Source organism: Acartia tonsa, chromosome 5, assembly GCF_053477335.1.
Source record: "Acartia tonsa isolate MP-2025a chromosome 5, ASM5347733v1, whole genome shotgun sequence".
NCBI classification, from domain to species: Eukaryota; Metazoa; Arthropoda; class Copepoda; order Calanoida; family Acartiidae; genus Acartia; species Acartia tonsa.
In genome coordinates this window covers 46,248,068-46,260,954 of record NC_137264.1, presented here as the reverse complement: position 1 = coordinate 46,260,954, position 12,887 = coordinate 46,248,068, and the positions used below count along the sequence as shown (strand labels likewise).

The 12,887-nt window shown below is 34.1% G+C and overlaps 3 protein-coding genes across 4 annotated transcripts in view; 2 read left to right on the top strand and 1 right to left on the bottom strand.

The window, feature by feature from the left end:
• Nucleotides 1-9,143, top strand: part of LOC145319652 (uncharacterized) — a 205,592-nt gene extending 196,449 nt beyond the window's left edge. Inside the window, exons 24-29 of the mRNA XM_080161921.1 lie at nt 127-322; nt 750-1,075; nt 1,404-1,606; nt 4,890-4,965; nt 6,300-6,388; nt 8,181-9,143. Coding sequence (XP_080018047.1) covers nt 127-322; nt 750-1,075; nt 1,404-1,606; nt 4,890-4,965; nt 6,300-6,388; nt 8,181-8,203 — 913 coding nt within the window. The 3' untranslated portion in view covers nt 8,204-9,143. The remainder of the gene's footprint in view (nt 1-126; nt 323-749; nt 1,076-1,403; nt 1,607-4,889; nt 4,966-6,299; nt 6,389-8,180) is intronic.
• The window catches only part of LOC145319655 (uncharacterized), a 265,819-nt gene that overhangs the window by 184,693 nt on the left and 68,239 nt on the right, over nt 1-12,887 (top strand). The window lies entirely within an intron of this gene.
• LOC145320170 (uncharacterized) overlaps nt 9,394-12,887 on the bottom strand; it is a 48,736-nt gene continuing 45,242 nt past the window's right edge. The window contains exons 30-33 of the mRNA XM_080162611.1: nt 12,322-12,406; nt 11,162-11,244; nt 9,805-9,867; nt 9,394-9,479 (exon numbers count right to left, since the gene is read on the bottom strand). Coding sequence (XP_080018737.1) covers nt 9,466-9,479; nt 9,805-9,867; nt 11,162-11,244; nt 12,322-12,406 — 245 coding nt within the window. The 3' untranslated portion in view covers nt 9,394-9,465. The remainder of the gene's footprint in view (nt 9,480-9,804; nt 9,868-11,161; nt 11,245-12,321; nt 12,407-12,887) is intronic.

Genomic DNA, 12,887 nt, shown 5'->3' with positions numbered 1-12,887 from the left:
ATTCGTTTATTCAGTAGGAGTAGAGGGGGTGGATCGTTATTTTACTTTATTAGAGTACATGATAGTCTGATGTAACATCCAAGTAAAAATAAATAAATGAATTATAAAAATCTGAATATTCCTTAGTGGATCAAATATTCCTAAGCCCCAACTGCCTGTGGGGGCTGCTCCCTCCCCCTACGCCAGCCTCCCCCAACAACAACAGAATTATGTCAATCAATCGGCACCGGCGGTTGGACATAATGGAAGACAGCAACCGCCGATACCCGGCGGTAGGATTCCGTCGGGAGGTGCTAATTTTTCAGCACCTGTTAGTAATCAGGTAAAATTAAGAGAAAATCTCGGGGATCTTAAGGAATAAAACAATGGCCGATAAATTGATGTACACAAATTACTCCCTTCTGTAGATTACAATAAGTGGTTAACTCGTTTTGACACTCAACTTAATGAACCAACCTATCAAAATTCAAATTTGTGAAGGTTCGCGAAGTTGTTAAGCTAACGAATAGGAAAATGTTATTTGGAGACTAGTTTAAAAAACAGCCTCATTTCCCTTTCCTCCCTGGAAAATATAAAATTCCCAACTCCAATATGTACAAGCTATTGTCCTATTCCTCTATTCCTGATTACAATAAATGTAATAAAAAATGTTAAATCAATAAGAAAAATAGCCTAAAACCAACCAAGAAGTAGATTTTAGTCTTTTTAGCACACAAACAAGCCTAAGCTAAGCCTATTCATATTTTTAGGTAAACAACCGTGGAGGCCCCCAGCCGCAAGCCCAGAACAGAATCACCGCACAACAACAACCGCCAGTTAACAATTACAACAACAAGGCGCAGCCGCCACAATTTGCCACCAACAACCAACCGCGCGGCGGCGGTGCTTTCAACAACACAGACAATTATGTGAACGTAGCAGCCGCGGCTACGGCGGCAGCCAGTGAAAAGTCGTATATTGGTGGCGGCGGCGGCCACATGATAGCTGGCAGCAGCTCACATGGATATGGAGACCTGCAGGAGAATATTTACGCCAATGTGGATCCGGACCAGCAATATCTTAATAGAACATCAAGGTAAAGGCATCATAATTAAAGGGCCAATTTGGCCTAACACCCCTTGTAAGTAGTCTTAAACCTGCCTAACAGGTTCATCAATAAAAGGATATGATTCAGATATCTTCAGGGATTAGGCAAATTTATGTACATACCGGATGAATATAAACAAAATTACCCCTTTCTGAAAACTAATATTGGTTGAGAAGTATGGACATTGCTTGTGTAAACCAACCAATGAAGATCTAATATAAAGGTACCCAAAGTTTTAAATCGTGTTTCTAAAGATAGGCTTAAGCATGATTTACAATCCAATGTCCCATCCTACAATCACATTTTATTATTTTAGTTCCTTGCCCCCAGGCGGAGAGATGCACGCGCCATCAGGACCCCGCGGGGGCAGCATCCCCCCGCAACAGAGCGCGGGTCCCCACCTGCCACCACGCACCAGCACAACAGCGGCGGGTGTGGGCGGAACAGCTGGCACCAACCAGGACAGGGTGCTCAGTGTCAGTGGGAAGAAGAAGTGCTCAGCCTGCAGAGAGGAATTAGGTAGGCATTCTTTCAAGGACGTCCAAGCTTTTTCTTTGAGGGGTAAACTAAGGGAGTTTCAAAGGTTTGAGAGGGGTAATCTAATGTATTTTAAAATATATTTGGGGGGGGGGGTGGGGGATGGGTATCGCTTATGGTTCTATTTTAGCCTTAAGAGGCACTGAGGGAAGTTTAATTATAGATAGCCGTTACGTATAGATACTCGAATTAATAGGAGGAAATACAAACTGTCCCAATTTTGTATAACTTTTGCGGAACATGTTCCCATTACGTCTTATTTTTCATTCCCGAAAAAGGGAAGGGGGAAAGAAAAAAAAGGGAAGGGGGGAAGAAAAAAGAGATGGGAGAAAAGGGGGTTTTCCCCATCTCTTTTGAAGAGATTTTCTTCCCCCCTTCTCTTTTTCGGGAAAGAAAAATATGACGTAACTGGGACTTGTTCCGCAAAAGTTATACAAAATTGGGACAGTTTGTATTTCCTCATTAATAGTTATGTATGGGGTGAATGCCTTGGCCCAACTCATTACCGTACTACAGTAAGGACGTTAAATCAAAGTGTTACTTATTTATTTTGTAGATTAGTTTTAATATAATATTTTTTATTATTTAAGTAGCTTTGATATAATATACAATAAATTGTCAAATGTACTTTTTAGCAACCTAAATTTCTACTTGAGTGCACTAAAAAAGTTTTGTTGAATAAATGTAAATATTTAAAAGTGAAGTATTTGACAACAGGAATATAAAGGGATAGACAATACAGATTAATTTATGTACATCCCCAATGATGACACACAAAATTACCTCTTCTGCAGATTGCAATTAGTTGTTGAAACGTTCGGACACTCAACTAAGTTAACTAACCGATCAATATTCAATAAAAGTCTACAAAGTTGCTAAGTTAACAAATAAGAAAACGTTATTATAAAACTTTGGGAACTAGTTTAATAAACAGCGCAATGCTCCCTCCCACCCTGAGGGACAAAGTAGGCAATTCAATTCATATAGTTTTACATTTTCAGTAGCTAAGCTCTTCTACAACTTTTTTTTTGGTTGCATTATTACTCAGGGATCTGAAGGGATAAGACAATGGTCGTGCATTGCCCGTTAATTGATGTGCATACCCAACAATGATACACAAAATTACCCCTTATATAGATTACTGTTGGACACTATACTCAATGAACCCCTAATGTTGGTAAGCCTAGAAACGTTAATGTAAAACTTTAGGAACTATTGTAATAAACAGCCCAATGTTCCCTTCCTCCTTGATTATTACTTTTGATTAGTTTTGAACAAAATTTTATTTATAAACTACCTATTATTTATTTTTTCAAATAAATTCAAAGTTCTGATACCATTTGATATTTATGTAATTTAGATATATATGGATTAGAAACCGCTGGATTAGAACCGGTTTCGAGCCATACTAAAATTCATGTATCGTTATCATGTTGTAGAAACTTCTCATGAATAATAAACATCATATTCATAATAATAGTACAAGTTTTGTTAGTCCAGGCCTTCAGCCCCTCGGGTTTAACTAAACTGGCTTTAATCTTATAATTTTTATTTTAATATCTGTCGTAGCGGGTGGACTATAAGTTATCTTGGGAGCTATCTTGGATTCTTCCCTCCCTCGGTTCAGTGGTTAGCGAGATCTTAAATGACATACTCAACTTTACTACTTTATAAAACTGTTCTTGTTAACATTGTATACTATTTATTTATTCATACAAGTTGAAAACAAATGTTTATGTACAATTTTCAAAACAATTCACATAGAGAGAGAGAGGGGACAATAGGCTGTTTATTACACTAGTTCCCAAAGTTTTATATTATTGTTTTCTTATTCGTTGGCTTAACAACTCTGGGAACATTAGTGAATTTTGATTGGTTGGTGTATTAAATTGAGTGTTCAAACGTTTAAAGCACTAATTTTACGCTACAGAAGGGGTTATTTTGTGTATCATCATTGGGGATGTACATTATTTATTTGTTCATTGATATATCCCTTTAGATCCGTGCAATAGGATATATAAGTTGGAAGGAATTTTAATGTTGGAGGGATATTTGAAATCTGCATCAAATTTTAAGGATTTTTTATAAAAAAAATTAGTTTGTTAAATTTCTTATCTAAAAGCGGAAAAACAATTTAAGTTAATTAATTTTGACCAATAGGATAGGTAAATTGGAAACTACCTGCGCTCTAATTGGTTGAATGATGTACGACACTTAAGCTTCTCCAATCAGAGCGCAGATAGTTTTCCATCCACCAATCACAGATGTCAAAATTAATTAACTTAAATTGTATTTCCGCTTTTAGATAAAGAATTATACAAAAAAAACGAATTTTATAAAAAAAAATCCTTAAAATTTGATGCAGATTTCAGAACTCCCTCTAACATTTAAATTCTTTCCAACTTATATATCTTACCGTGCAATTCACATTATTTCAAATGGTTTGACGGGCATATGTTTTTATAAAAGTTTGGACAACTATGTCCAACAGTAGCGCAGCAATAACAAGTTAATAAGACATTAGAACAGATTACTATTATGCAGTAAAATTATAATTGTACTTCTGAATGCTTCAATTGGTTTCTTATTCTAGAATTCTAGACATTCCAAGAACCCATGTTTTTTTATACTGCTAGCAAGCAAGGGAGAGAGGGAAGTCGACCCAACCCCCTCACCCAATTTTATTTTAAGTAAAAAAAATGGGGGTATTTTTTTTGTTTGGCAATTTTTCTCGGGAGGGTTGTGGTACTCTCCCCCAAAATAGTTTTTAAAAAAAAACTTTCCAGGACCTTTGAGAAGCTGCAGTATAAAGGATTACCATATCGGTTCAGCGGTTAGCGAGATCTTATAGACTAGCATATTATAGTTTTTTTTCTAGGAATATTATTCTCTATTCCATTTGTCAAAGTTTTACATACACTTCAAGTTTCTTTTAATAATTTTAATTGCAAGTGAAAGCTTTTAACATGCATTTGGAAGGTAATGAAAAAATATGGAATGTTTATTTTTTGTTGTTGTTAGAACCGGTCCTAAGTCATGCTGAAAAATCATGTATACCATCACATTACAGACAAGTTTTCAAGAATATTGAAATAAAAATCATAAAGTTAATACCATCAAGGGCCATCGGCTCCCCGTGGCTAAAAAAACAATTTTAATCTAATAATTTTTAATTTAAATATCCACGGAAAGCTGTCTATAATACGATCCGATAATAATTTACAGATAACTATTCTTATTTTGATCAACTTTCTTATTTATTTAGGTCGAGGGGCAGCTATGATTATTGAAACTTTGAGATTATTTTATCATATCAGATGCTTTAACTGTTGTGTTTGCAGGTATATAAATAGAATAGATAGAATAGATAGAATAGATAGAATAGATAGAATAGATAGAATAGATAGAATAGATAGAATAGATAGAATAGATAGAATAGATAGAATAGATAGATAGAATAGATAGAATAGATAGAATAGATAGAATAGATAGAATAGATAGAATAGATAGAATAGATAGAATAGATAGAATAGATAGAATAGATAGAATAGATAGAATAGATAGAATAGATAGAATAGATAGAATAGATAGAATAGATAGAATAGATAGAATAGATAGAATAGATAGAATAGATAGAATAGATAGAATAGATAGAATAGATAGATAGATAGATAGATAGATAGATAGATAGATAGATAGATAGATAGATAGATAGATAGATAGATAGATAGATAGATAGATAGATAGATAGATAGATAGACAGACAGACAGACAGACAGACAGACAGACAGACAGACAGACAGACAGACAGACAGACAGACAGACAGACAGACAGACAGACAGACAGACAGACAGACAGACAGACAGACAGACAGACAGACAGACAGACAGACAGACAGACAGACAGACAGACAGACAGACAGACAGACAGACAGACAGACAGACAGACAGACAGACAGACAGACAGACAGACAGACAGACAGACAGACAGACAGACAGACAGACAGACAGACAGACAGATAGACAGATAGACAGATAGATAGATAGATAGATAGATAGATAGATAGATAGATAGATAGACAGATAGACAGATAGACAGATAGACAGATAGACAGATAGACAGATAGACAGATAGACAGATAGACAGATAGACAGATAGACAGATAGACAGATAGACAGATAGACAGATAGACAGATAGACAGATAGACAGATAGACAGATAGACAGATAGATAGATAGATAGATAGACAGATAGATAGACAGATAGATAGACAGATAGACAGACAGATAGATAGACAGATAGACAGATAGACAGATAGATAGATAGATAGATAGATAGATAGATAGATAGATAGATAGATAGATAGATAGATAGATAGATAGATAGATAGATAGATAGATAGATAGACAGACAGACAGACAGACAGACAGACAGACAGACAGACAGACAGACAGACAGACAGACAGACAGACAGACAGACAGACAGACAGACAGACAGACAGACAGACAGACAGACAGACAGACAGACAGACAGACAGACAGACAGACAGACAGACAGACAGACAGACAGACAGACAGACAGACAGACAGACAGACAGACAGACAGACAGACAGACAGACAGACAGACAGACAGACATCTAGTGTCCTAACCTTACCTAACCTAACTATTGTAGTGTACAACTTGGTAACGGAGAACAAGGTACAGATGTGCGTGTACGTAACAACAGACTCCACTGTCAAAACTGTTACTCAAATGATGAAGGTTAGTATCTTCAAATCAGGAAGGGAGAGGCCAGTCATAGGAAAAATTAATCTTTCCCCAATTTGTTCAAGGACATCAAAGACAACATTTTTTTACATTTATAGAGAGAAGATTAATTTTTCTTTAATTGTCCTTTCCTTATTTTATTATTATGGAGCTTTAAACCGATGAATATCCTTTGGGTTAGAACCGGTTCTAAGCCATACTGAAATATCGCGTATCGCACCGTATTATTGACAATTTTTCACAAATAATGAAAAAACAAATCCTTAGATTTTACATATTTTGCTGGCCTCGCTTTACTTTATTAATATCCGCGGAATACTGTCTATAATACGATGCGATAAATAACTATTTTAAAATCATAATTTATGACAGTTTAACTACAAAATAGCGTTTGACTATTCTCTTATTTACTTTCTTTCAAAGGACAAGTTCTAATAAGAGTTATTTAATATAGATTAGGGTTGGGCCGGATATCCGGCCATTTTCGATATCCGGGCGGTTACCGGATATTGAAACTATCCGGATACCGGATATCCGGCTGATTTTTACTGCCGGATATCCGAATATTTGCCGGATATCGAGCGTTGGCCAGATATCCGGCCGGATACCGGATATTAAAAATATCCGGATACCGAATATCCGGTATCCGGCCAAAAAAGTATCCGGACCAACCCTAATATAGAGTTATTGTTATTTTCAATCTTTTTAAAAGAATTTAATTATTTTCTATCGTGTAGTTTTCAAAATTTATTATATTACTACAGAAATATGAGTTTTATATCAGCTTGCTTACTACAATTTATTGCAATGAAACTTATTTTTTTAACACGATATATAAAAGTTAATTTTCTTTGATAATCTTAATTACTAACTAAAACAAAATAATTTGTTAAAATCTTGCTACCAACTATAATACAAAGTAGAACGATGATTGTTTGTCTGTTTGTACCGAATGATGTCGTTAACTGCTGAACCGATCAGGTTCTCCCTTGCAGGGTAGGTCCCAGGAAGGTTTATAACAATTTTCTTGGGGGGTGGGACACCCCCAACCCCCCAATAAATGAAAAATAAAATATTTGTTTTTCTTTTTCTTTTAAATCTAACATATGAAAAATTAGATAGATCAAACCTCTTGGGGCAAAGCTCCTAGAGGCTAGGGGCGAAGCCGCTAGTAAGTAGTATAACTCATTATCATTAAATACTCTTCTTAGAACTTTTCTTTGGAGCGTAGCTACTATAATAGTTGTATATAATTTTAGTAGTTATGAACTCAACCTCCGAAGCAACTTTGGAGGTCATTTAGGTAAAAATATATATTCCAAAAAATTTATATTAGGTTTTCATTTTTTTTGCGAATTTTTTATAGATTTAAGATAAACAATTAGACACAATAACGCGTCTAAATAAATTCTAGTAGACAAAGATTGTTTTGTACTTTTTGTACCAAATGTGTACACTTTTTTACCAATAATAAGGTCGGTTTATTTCTAAACTGTGTTCCCATTGGTTCAAGTAAGGAATTGAGGATTTAGATTTTCTATGATCATTTATTTGAAGTAGCGAGGCTACTCTATAATTCACTTTGTCTGTCCGTCAGTCCGTAACAAGACGGGAAAATGTGATTTTTAAAGCTGCTATTCAAGATGAACGGCTGTGCAAATTATATATACAACATAAAATCTGGTAAGTAATTCGGTTTGTCAGTCAGGATTCTTTTGAGCTTCGCTTCTTATGGATGTTGTCATCCTTGTTATGTCTACTATTAACATTTTTATTTTATTTTTAGGCCTAAAGTTCAGCAAGGTGTGAGGAAGGAGAAATATGAAAAATGATTCTGATTATTATTTAAATCCAGGGCATCCGCGCGTCAGCCGCGACATAGCCTCAAATTAAAACCCGTTTTGGATGCTTTAAAAATAGGTTCAGGTTTAGACTTCAAGCTTAATTTTTAAATTGTAAAAGGTTGATTTTTTGGAGGCTTACTAGCTGCTGAAGCGCGGATGCCGAGGCCTGCTAAAATCATAGATAAAAAGATAGAATTTTAATTTTTAAATTAAGCCGCAAATTAAAATAAAATCAAATAACCACTTCTAAACATAGCTTTTAAATCATTATACGTTACAAATTACCTATATTTTTATCTATGACAATTATAATTTATTAATATATTATAAAAAAGATATTTAAAATATACTCAAATATGATCACAAAATCATCACTTATTGCCAATAATTTTACATATTAAATGTTTCAAAATATTTTTTATTTGAAATATCCAACGCACAAAAAAAAGATTTTATTATAATATAATGTCAAAAGACTCAAATTATTTTGATTTTATTTAAAATTATTAATAAAAGTCTCAAAATGTATATATAATTTTATTGATAGGGGGTGGGCAAAAACACCATCCAACGCAAAATTTACTACGCAATTAACTAATAGATTGAATTAACGTAGATTAGTTATTTAAGATTTGAATTTAAATTATTTAAAATGATTTTTTTGTAAAATTTGTGTCAGATGACGTATTTTGCCTGCCACCCTTATATAAAAATTAACCCCCTTTTTGTCATTTTATACTTGATTTTTAATCATTTAACATAATTACGATACATTATTGTAAATTATTTAGTAATTTTTTGGACAGTTAGCTTTTTATGTTGTTTTTTTCTTGATGTAAATAATTGTATAAAATTGGTATAATAAGTCTGCCTGTGATTTTAATATACAAATAAATTTTATTAAAAAATATTCATTATTTTTTTAAAAATTATTATGTGTTGCATCTAGAGGCTTTCAAAGAGGGGGGCGGGGGTTGTATCCAACCCCCGGCAAACTTGGGGGGGGGGGGGGGTAAATATCCTGTGCACGGCCCTGAGATTACTTGATTTTTTATAGTAATTAAATATTACATCTGATCATGATTAAGCTGTAAAACCACAGAATGTTATCGTCCTTGTTAAATCAGTTTTGGCGGTTCGAATAAAAATACTGAATTTAAATGTAAAAAGGTTTATTGTTTTCGAAAAAATTAATATACAAATTAACTTTCACAATGTCCAAATCATCTAAGATTCCTTTGCTGAAAATAAACAAGAGAATACGAAATGAATGCCTTTTCATAAAGGTTTTTTTTAAAAATTAAATCTTATCAACTTCCCTCAATTGTGCTTCAAGTTATACTTAAGACGTAAAAGGAAAAAACTAAAGTGTGAGTATGAATATTTTTAGGGGCTATTTCTCTTCAAAGGGTGTAGGTATCCTTCCTAAATATAGTTAAAATTATTCATTGGACCTTTAAGAAGCTCACTGTAAAGGAGAACCGTATCAGCATAGTGGTTAGCGAGATCTTAGACTACAGACATTCTGTTTCTTTTATATAAGGATATTAGAATTTGTCAACTTACCCTTTTCCAGCTTTTCTCTAATTTCGTCCATTTTCAGTCTAATTTCATCTGACTTGGGTCTAACTAAACAATTGTCCACGAATATTAAGATGAAAAATAATAACAAATTTGGATTGGTTCTAATCTAGCGGATATCAATCTGTATGGAAGCCATACTGGAAAAGTTTTATACAGTTAGGGTATGTCAGTACGTCCTTAATGGATAGCTTTCAAAATTAATTAAGGCCAGTTAGTGATGTCTAATCAATTTCAAACTCAAGTCGTGTTGTTTGTTTGTAGCCATGATTCTCTGAAGTTAGGATTCAGATGCACACGAAGATTGGAGGTGAGAATCCTTTGGCCAATCATAGATTGGTAAGCTTCACGCACAGCTGGGTGTGTTCTATGATACGTTATAAGCTGACCCGCAATTTTTGTGGAAGCTACTCAATTATTACATCACCCTGGCCTAGAGTTTTGGCAGGTGTTCCATATTAAGCCACCCTAATTAATGGCGCACTCATATGAATGAGGAGCATGGACAGGGGAAAGCATGATATAAGTTGCTTGATAGGAAGAATCCTAACTTTCTAGTCGTTATGAGGATTCGTGTAATAGTTAGGTACAATTAAGAAATCGTAGCAACTCTATGATTATTACCAGAAAGTCAGTATGTCTATTCACCCCCTATAAGTCTTTAATACGTGGTCCGTTTATATTTGTTAATGTTCGTTTGTCTCACCATCTAATTTGTTGAACTTTGCGTTTACAAATGTATTCATCTTTGTTAAACAAAATTTTTAAGAGTGGTTGATGAATTGATGTAAAATCCCAATGATGATCTAGGGATGGCAATCCGTCAAATTTTTGGACCGGATTCACAAGAATTCGTCAAAAAATGGCGGATTCCGGATTCTAGCAAACTTTTAAAAGGTTTTTTTTTTAAAATTAAGTGCTACATATGTACTAAAAATTAATGTTCTTGGTGTTCTCTATAATTCACTTTCGATAATCGAACAAGATTTTGTATGTAATGATGATAATCTTTGCCTTCAAAAAGCGGCCGTTGAACTTAAGACGCTAATTTTAGCCTACCAATTAAGAATCCGCTATCAAAAAACGGATTCGATTCCAAAATTGACCAAAAATTGGGCGGATTCGGATACGGATTGCCAACCCTAGATGATACACAACATTCTGTAGGTAATAATTAGTGGTTGAAACATTTGGATACTCAACTTAATTAATTGGCCAATCAAATTTAATAAAAGTTTTCCTAGTTGTTGAGCAAACGAATAAGAAAACGTTATCATACAACTTTGGGGACTAGCGTAATAAACGGTTCAATATCCCCGTCCTCCTTGTGATAAAATAGGACCTGTTATAGGTTTAATCTCAGTTGGATTGATAACTTCAGTTTTGTTCAACAGCCCCTTGATCTTCTCTATATTTATAGATGGCCTTAAACAGATAGATGCAAACATTAGATATAACAAGGATGACAACATCCATAAAGGCGAAACACTAAATTCTAATGATAGGACAAACGAACATTATTAACTCTTGTAGAGTGTCCAAACTTAATAAGCAGAATATTAATTATAAGTATAAACAAAATTATTAAGTTGTTGCAAAATATAGGATAATGTTTAAGGATATACATTTTTTAAAGAATGTTTATAAAGATGCTTCGCTTAGAATACTGTACCTTGTTGTCCTAGGAATCATTGTTCCGAGACTCAGACAAGAATCATACAAAAATTGTTGTCAAAGAAGTTTTAAAATCATCAGCATATTTTTTATGAACGTACGGACTTTCTGGCAACAATCATGCAAAGTTTCTAATTAATAGGACAGTACTAACATGCCTGAATTAATGATAATAGCTATCCGTTAACTACGGATGGATCGAACCAAATTATTGAAAAGCTTCTTTTTTAATTACATGAATAAGAGAATCTGATGAAAAGCACATTTTTATGTCAGGTAAGATTACGAGATATGCCATAGTCAAGAACAAGCCCAACTAATAATGTGTGACTTTAATATAAAGGTCATGCAATCAAAGGGCTGGTTGTCTGAAGCACGTTTGGGCACAAGATTTGGCCCAGAGTTACACTTTTAGGCAATCCAGGTAAGGAGGGGTACACCAAATTGTTCCATGCTTTTCAGAGATGTTTGATGGTACATTCTCCTTCGATTTCAAGTGATCATCTAGAGAATCCAGAGCATCATACGCTTGTGATGGCATGTGATACTTTAACACCCAAGGATATTAGGTTAATTAAAATCCAAGAGACAACCAAAACCCTTTGATTGCACGACCTTTGTCTGAGAAGTCTATGCATGATAATGAGTTGCGTCTGTTTTTGGGCCAAGACATTCCCCCTTCTTTGACTTTTATGGCATAGCAGAAGTAGGAACCATTATAAACGTCCTTAGTTATTAAGCGGTGTCGGGCCAATATTCGAACCTATTACCTCCCAGACGACGAGAGAGTGCGCTACGTATTGAGCCAAGGTCGCGGATGATACTTGCATTAAAGTTGTTGGGTTAGGTTTTTCGGAGGCTGTGGTGGTTGTTGTTGTGGTTGTTGATTCTGTTGTTGGAATAGTGGTAGTGGCTGAAAAATAGAAGAAGAGTTATCCATCACATCATACACATCTTTATGCAGATAGGAAAATGAAAAATATTAAGACTAAAACCAGTTTTGTTAGGGCCGAAAACAAAGCTGGGATTAAATTCTATTTTAATATTCATGGAAAATTGTCTGTAATAAAATACTATTCATGAGATGATTATACATAAACCTTTAAAAAAAATGCCATGGCTTGATCTGTCAGACGGACGAAGCACATTAAAGTGTAAATGTGCTACTTAGACAAATTTAAATATCAAAATGATAATCACATTTAAAATATGCAACTTAACAACAACTTGAATATTTTAGATTTAATTACAAGAAAAACTCGGCTAATTTGCATATTTTTGGTTTTTAAACTAAAAATATAAACAAACTTTTCTTAAATCTATGAATTATCATCATATGGAATGAAATTTAACTTTTAAATAAATTTTACATTTACAATTTCTAACCCACAATG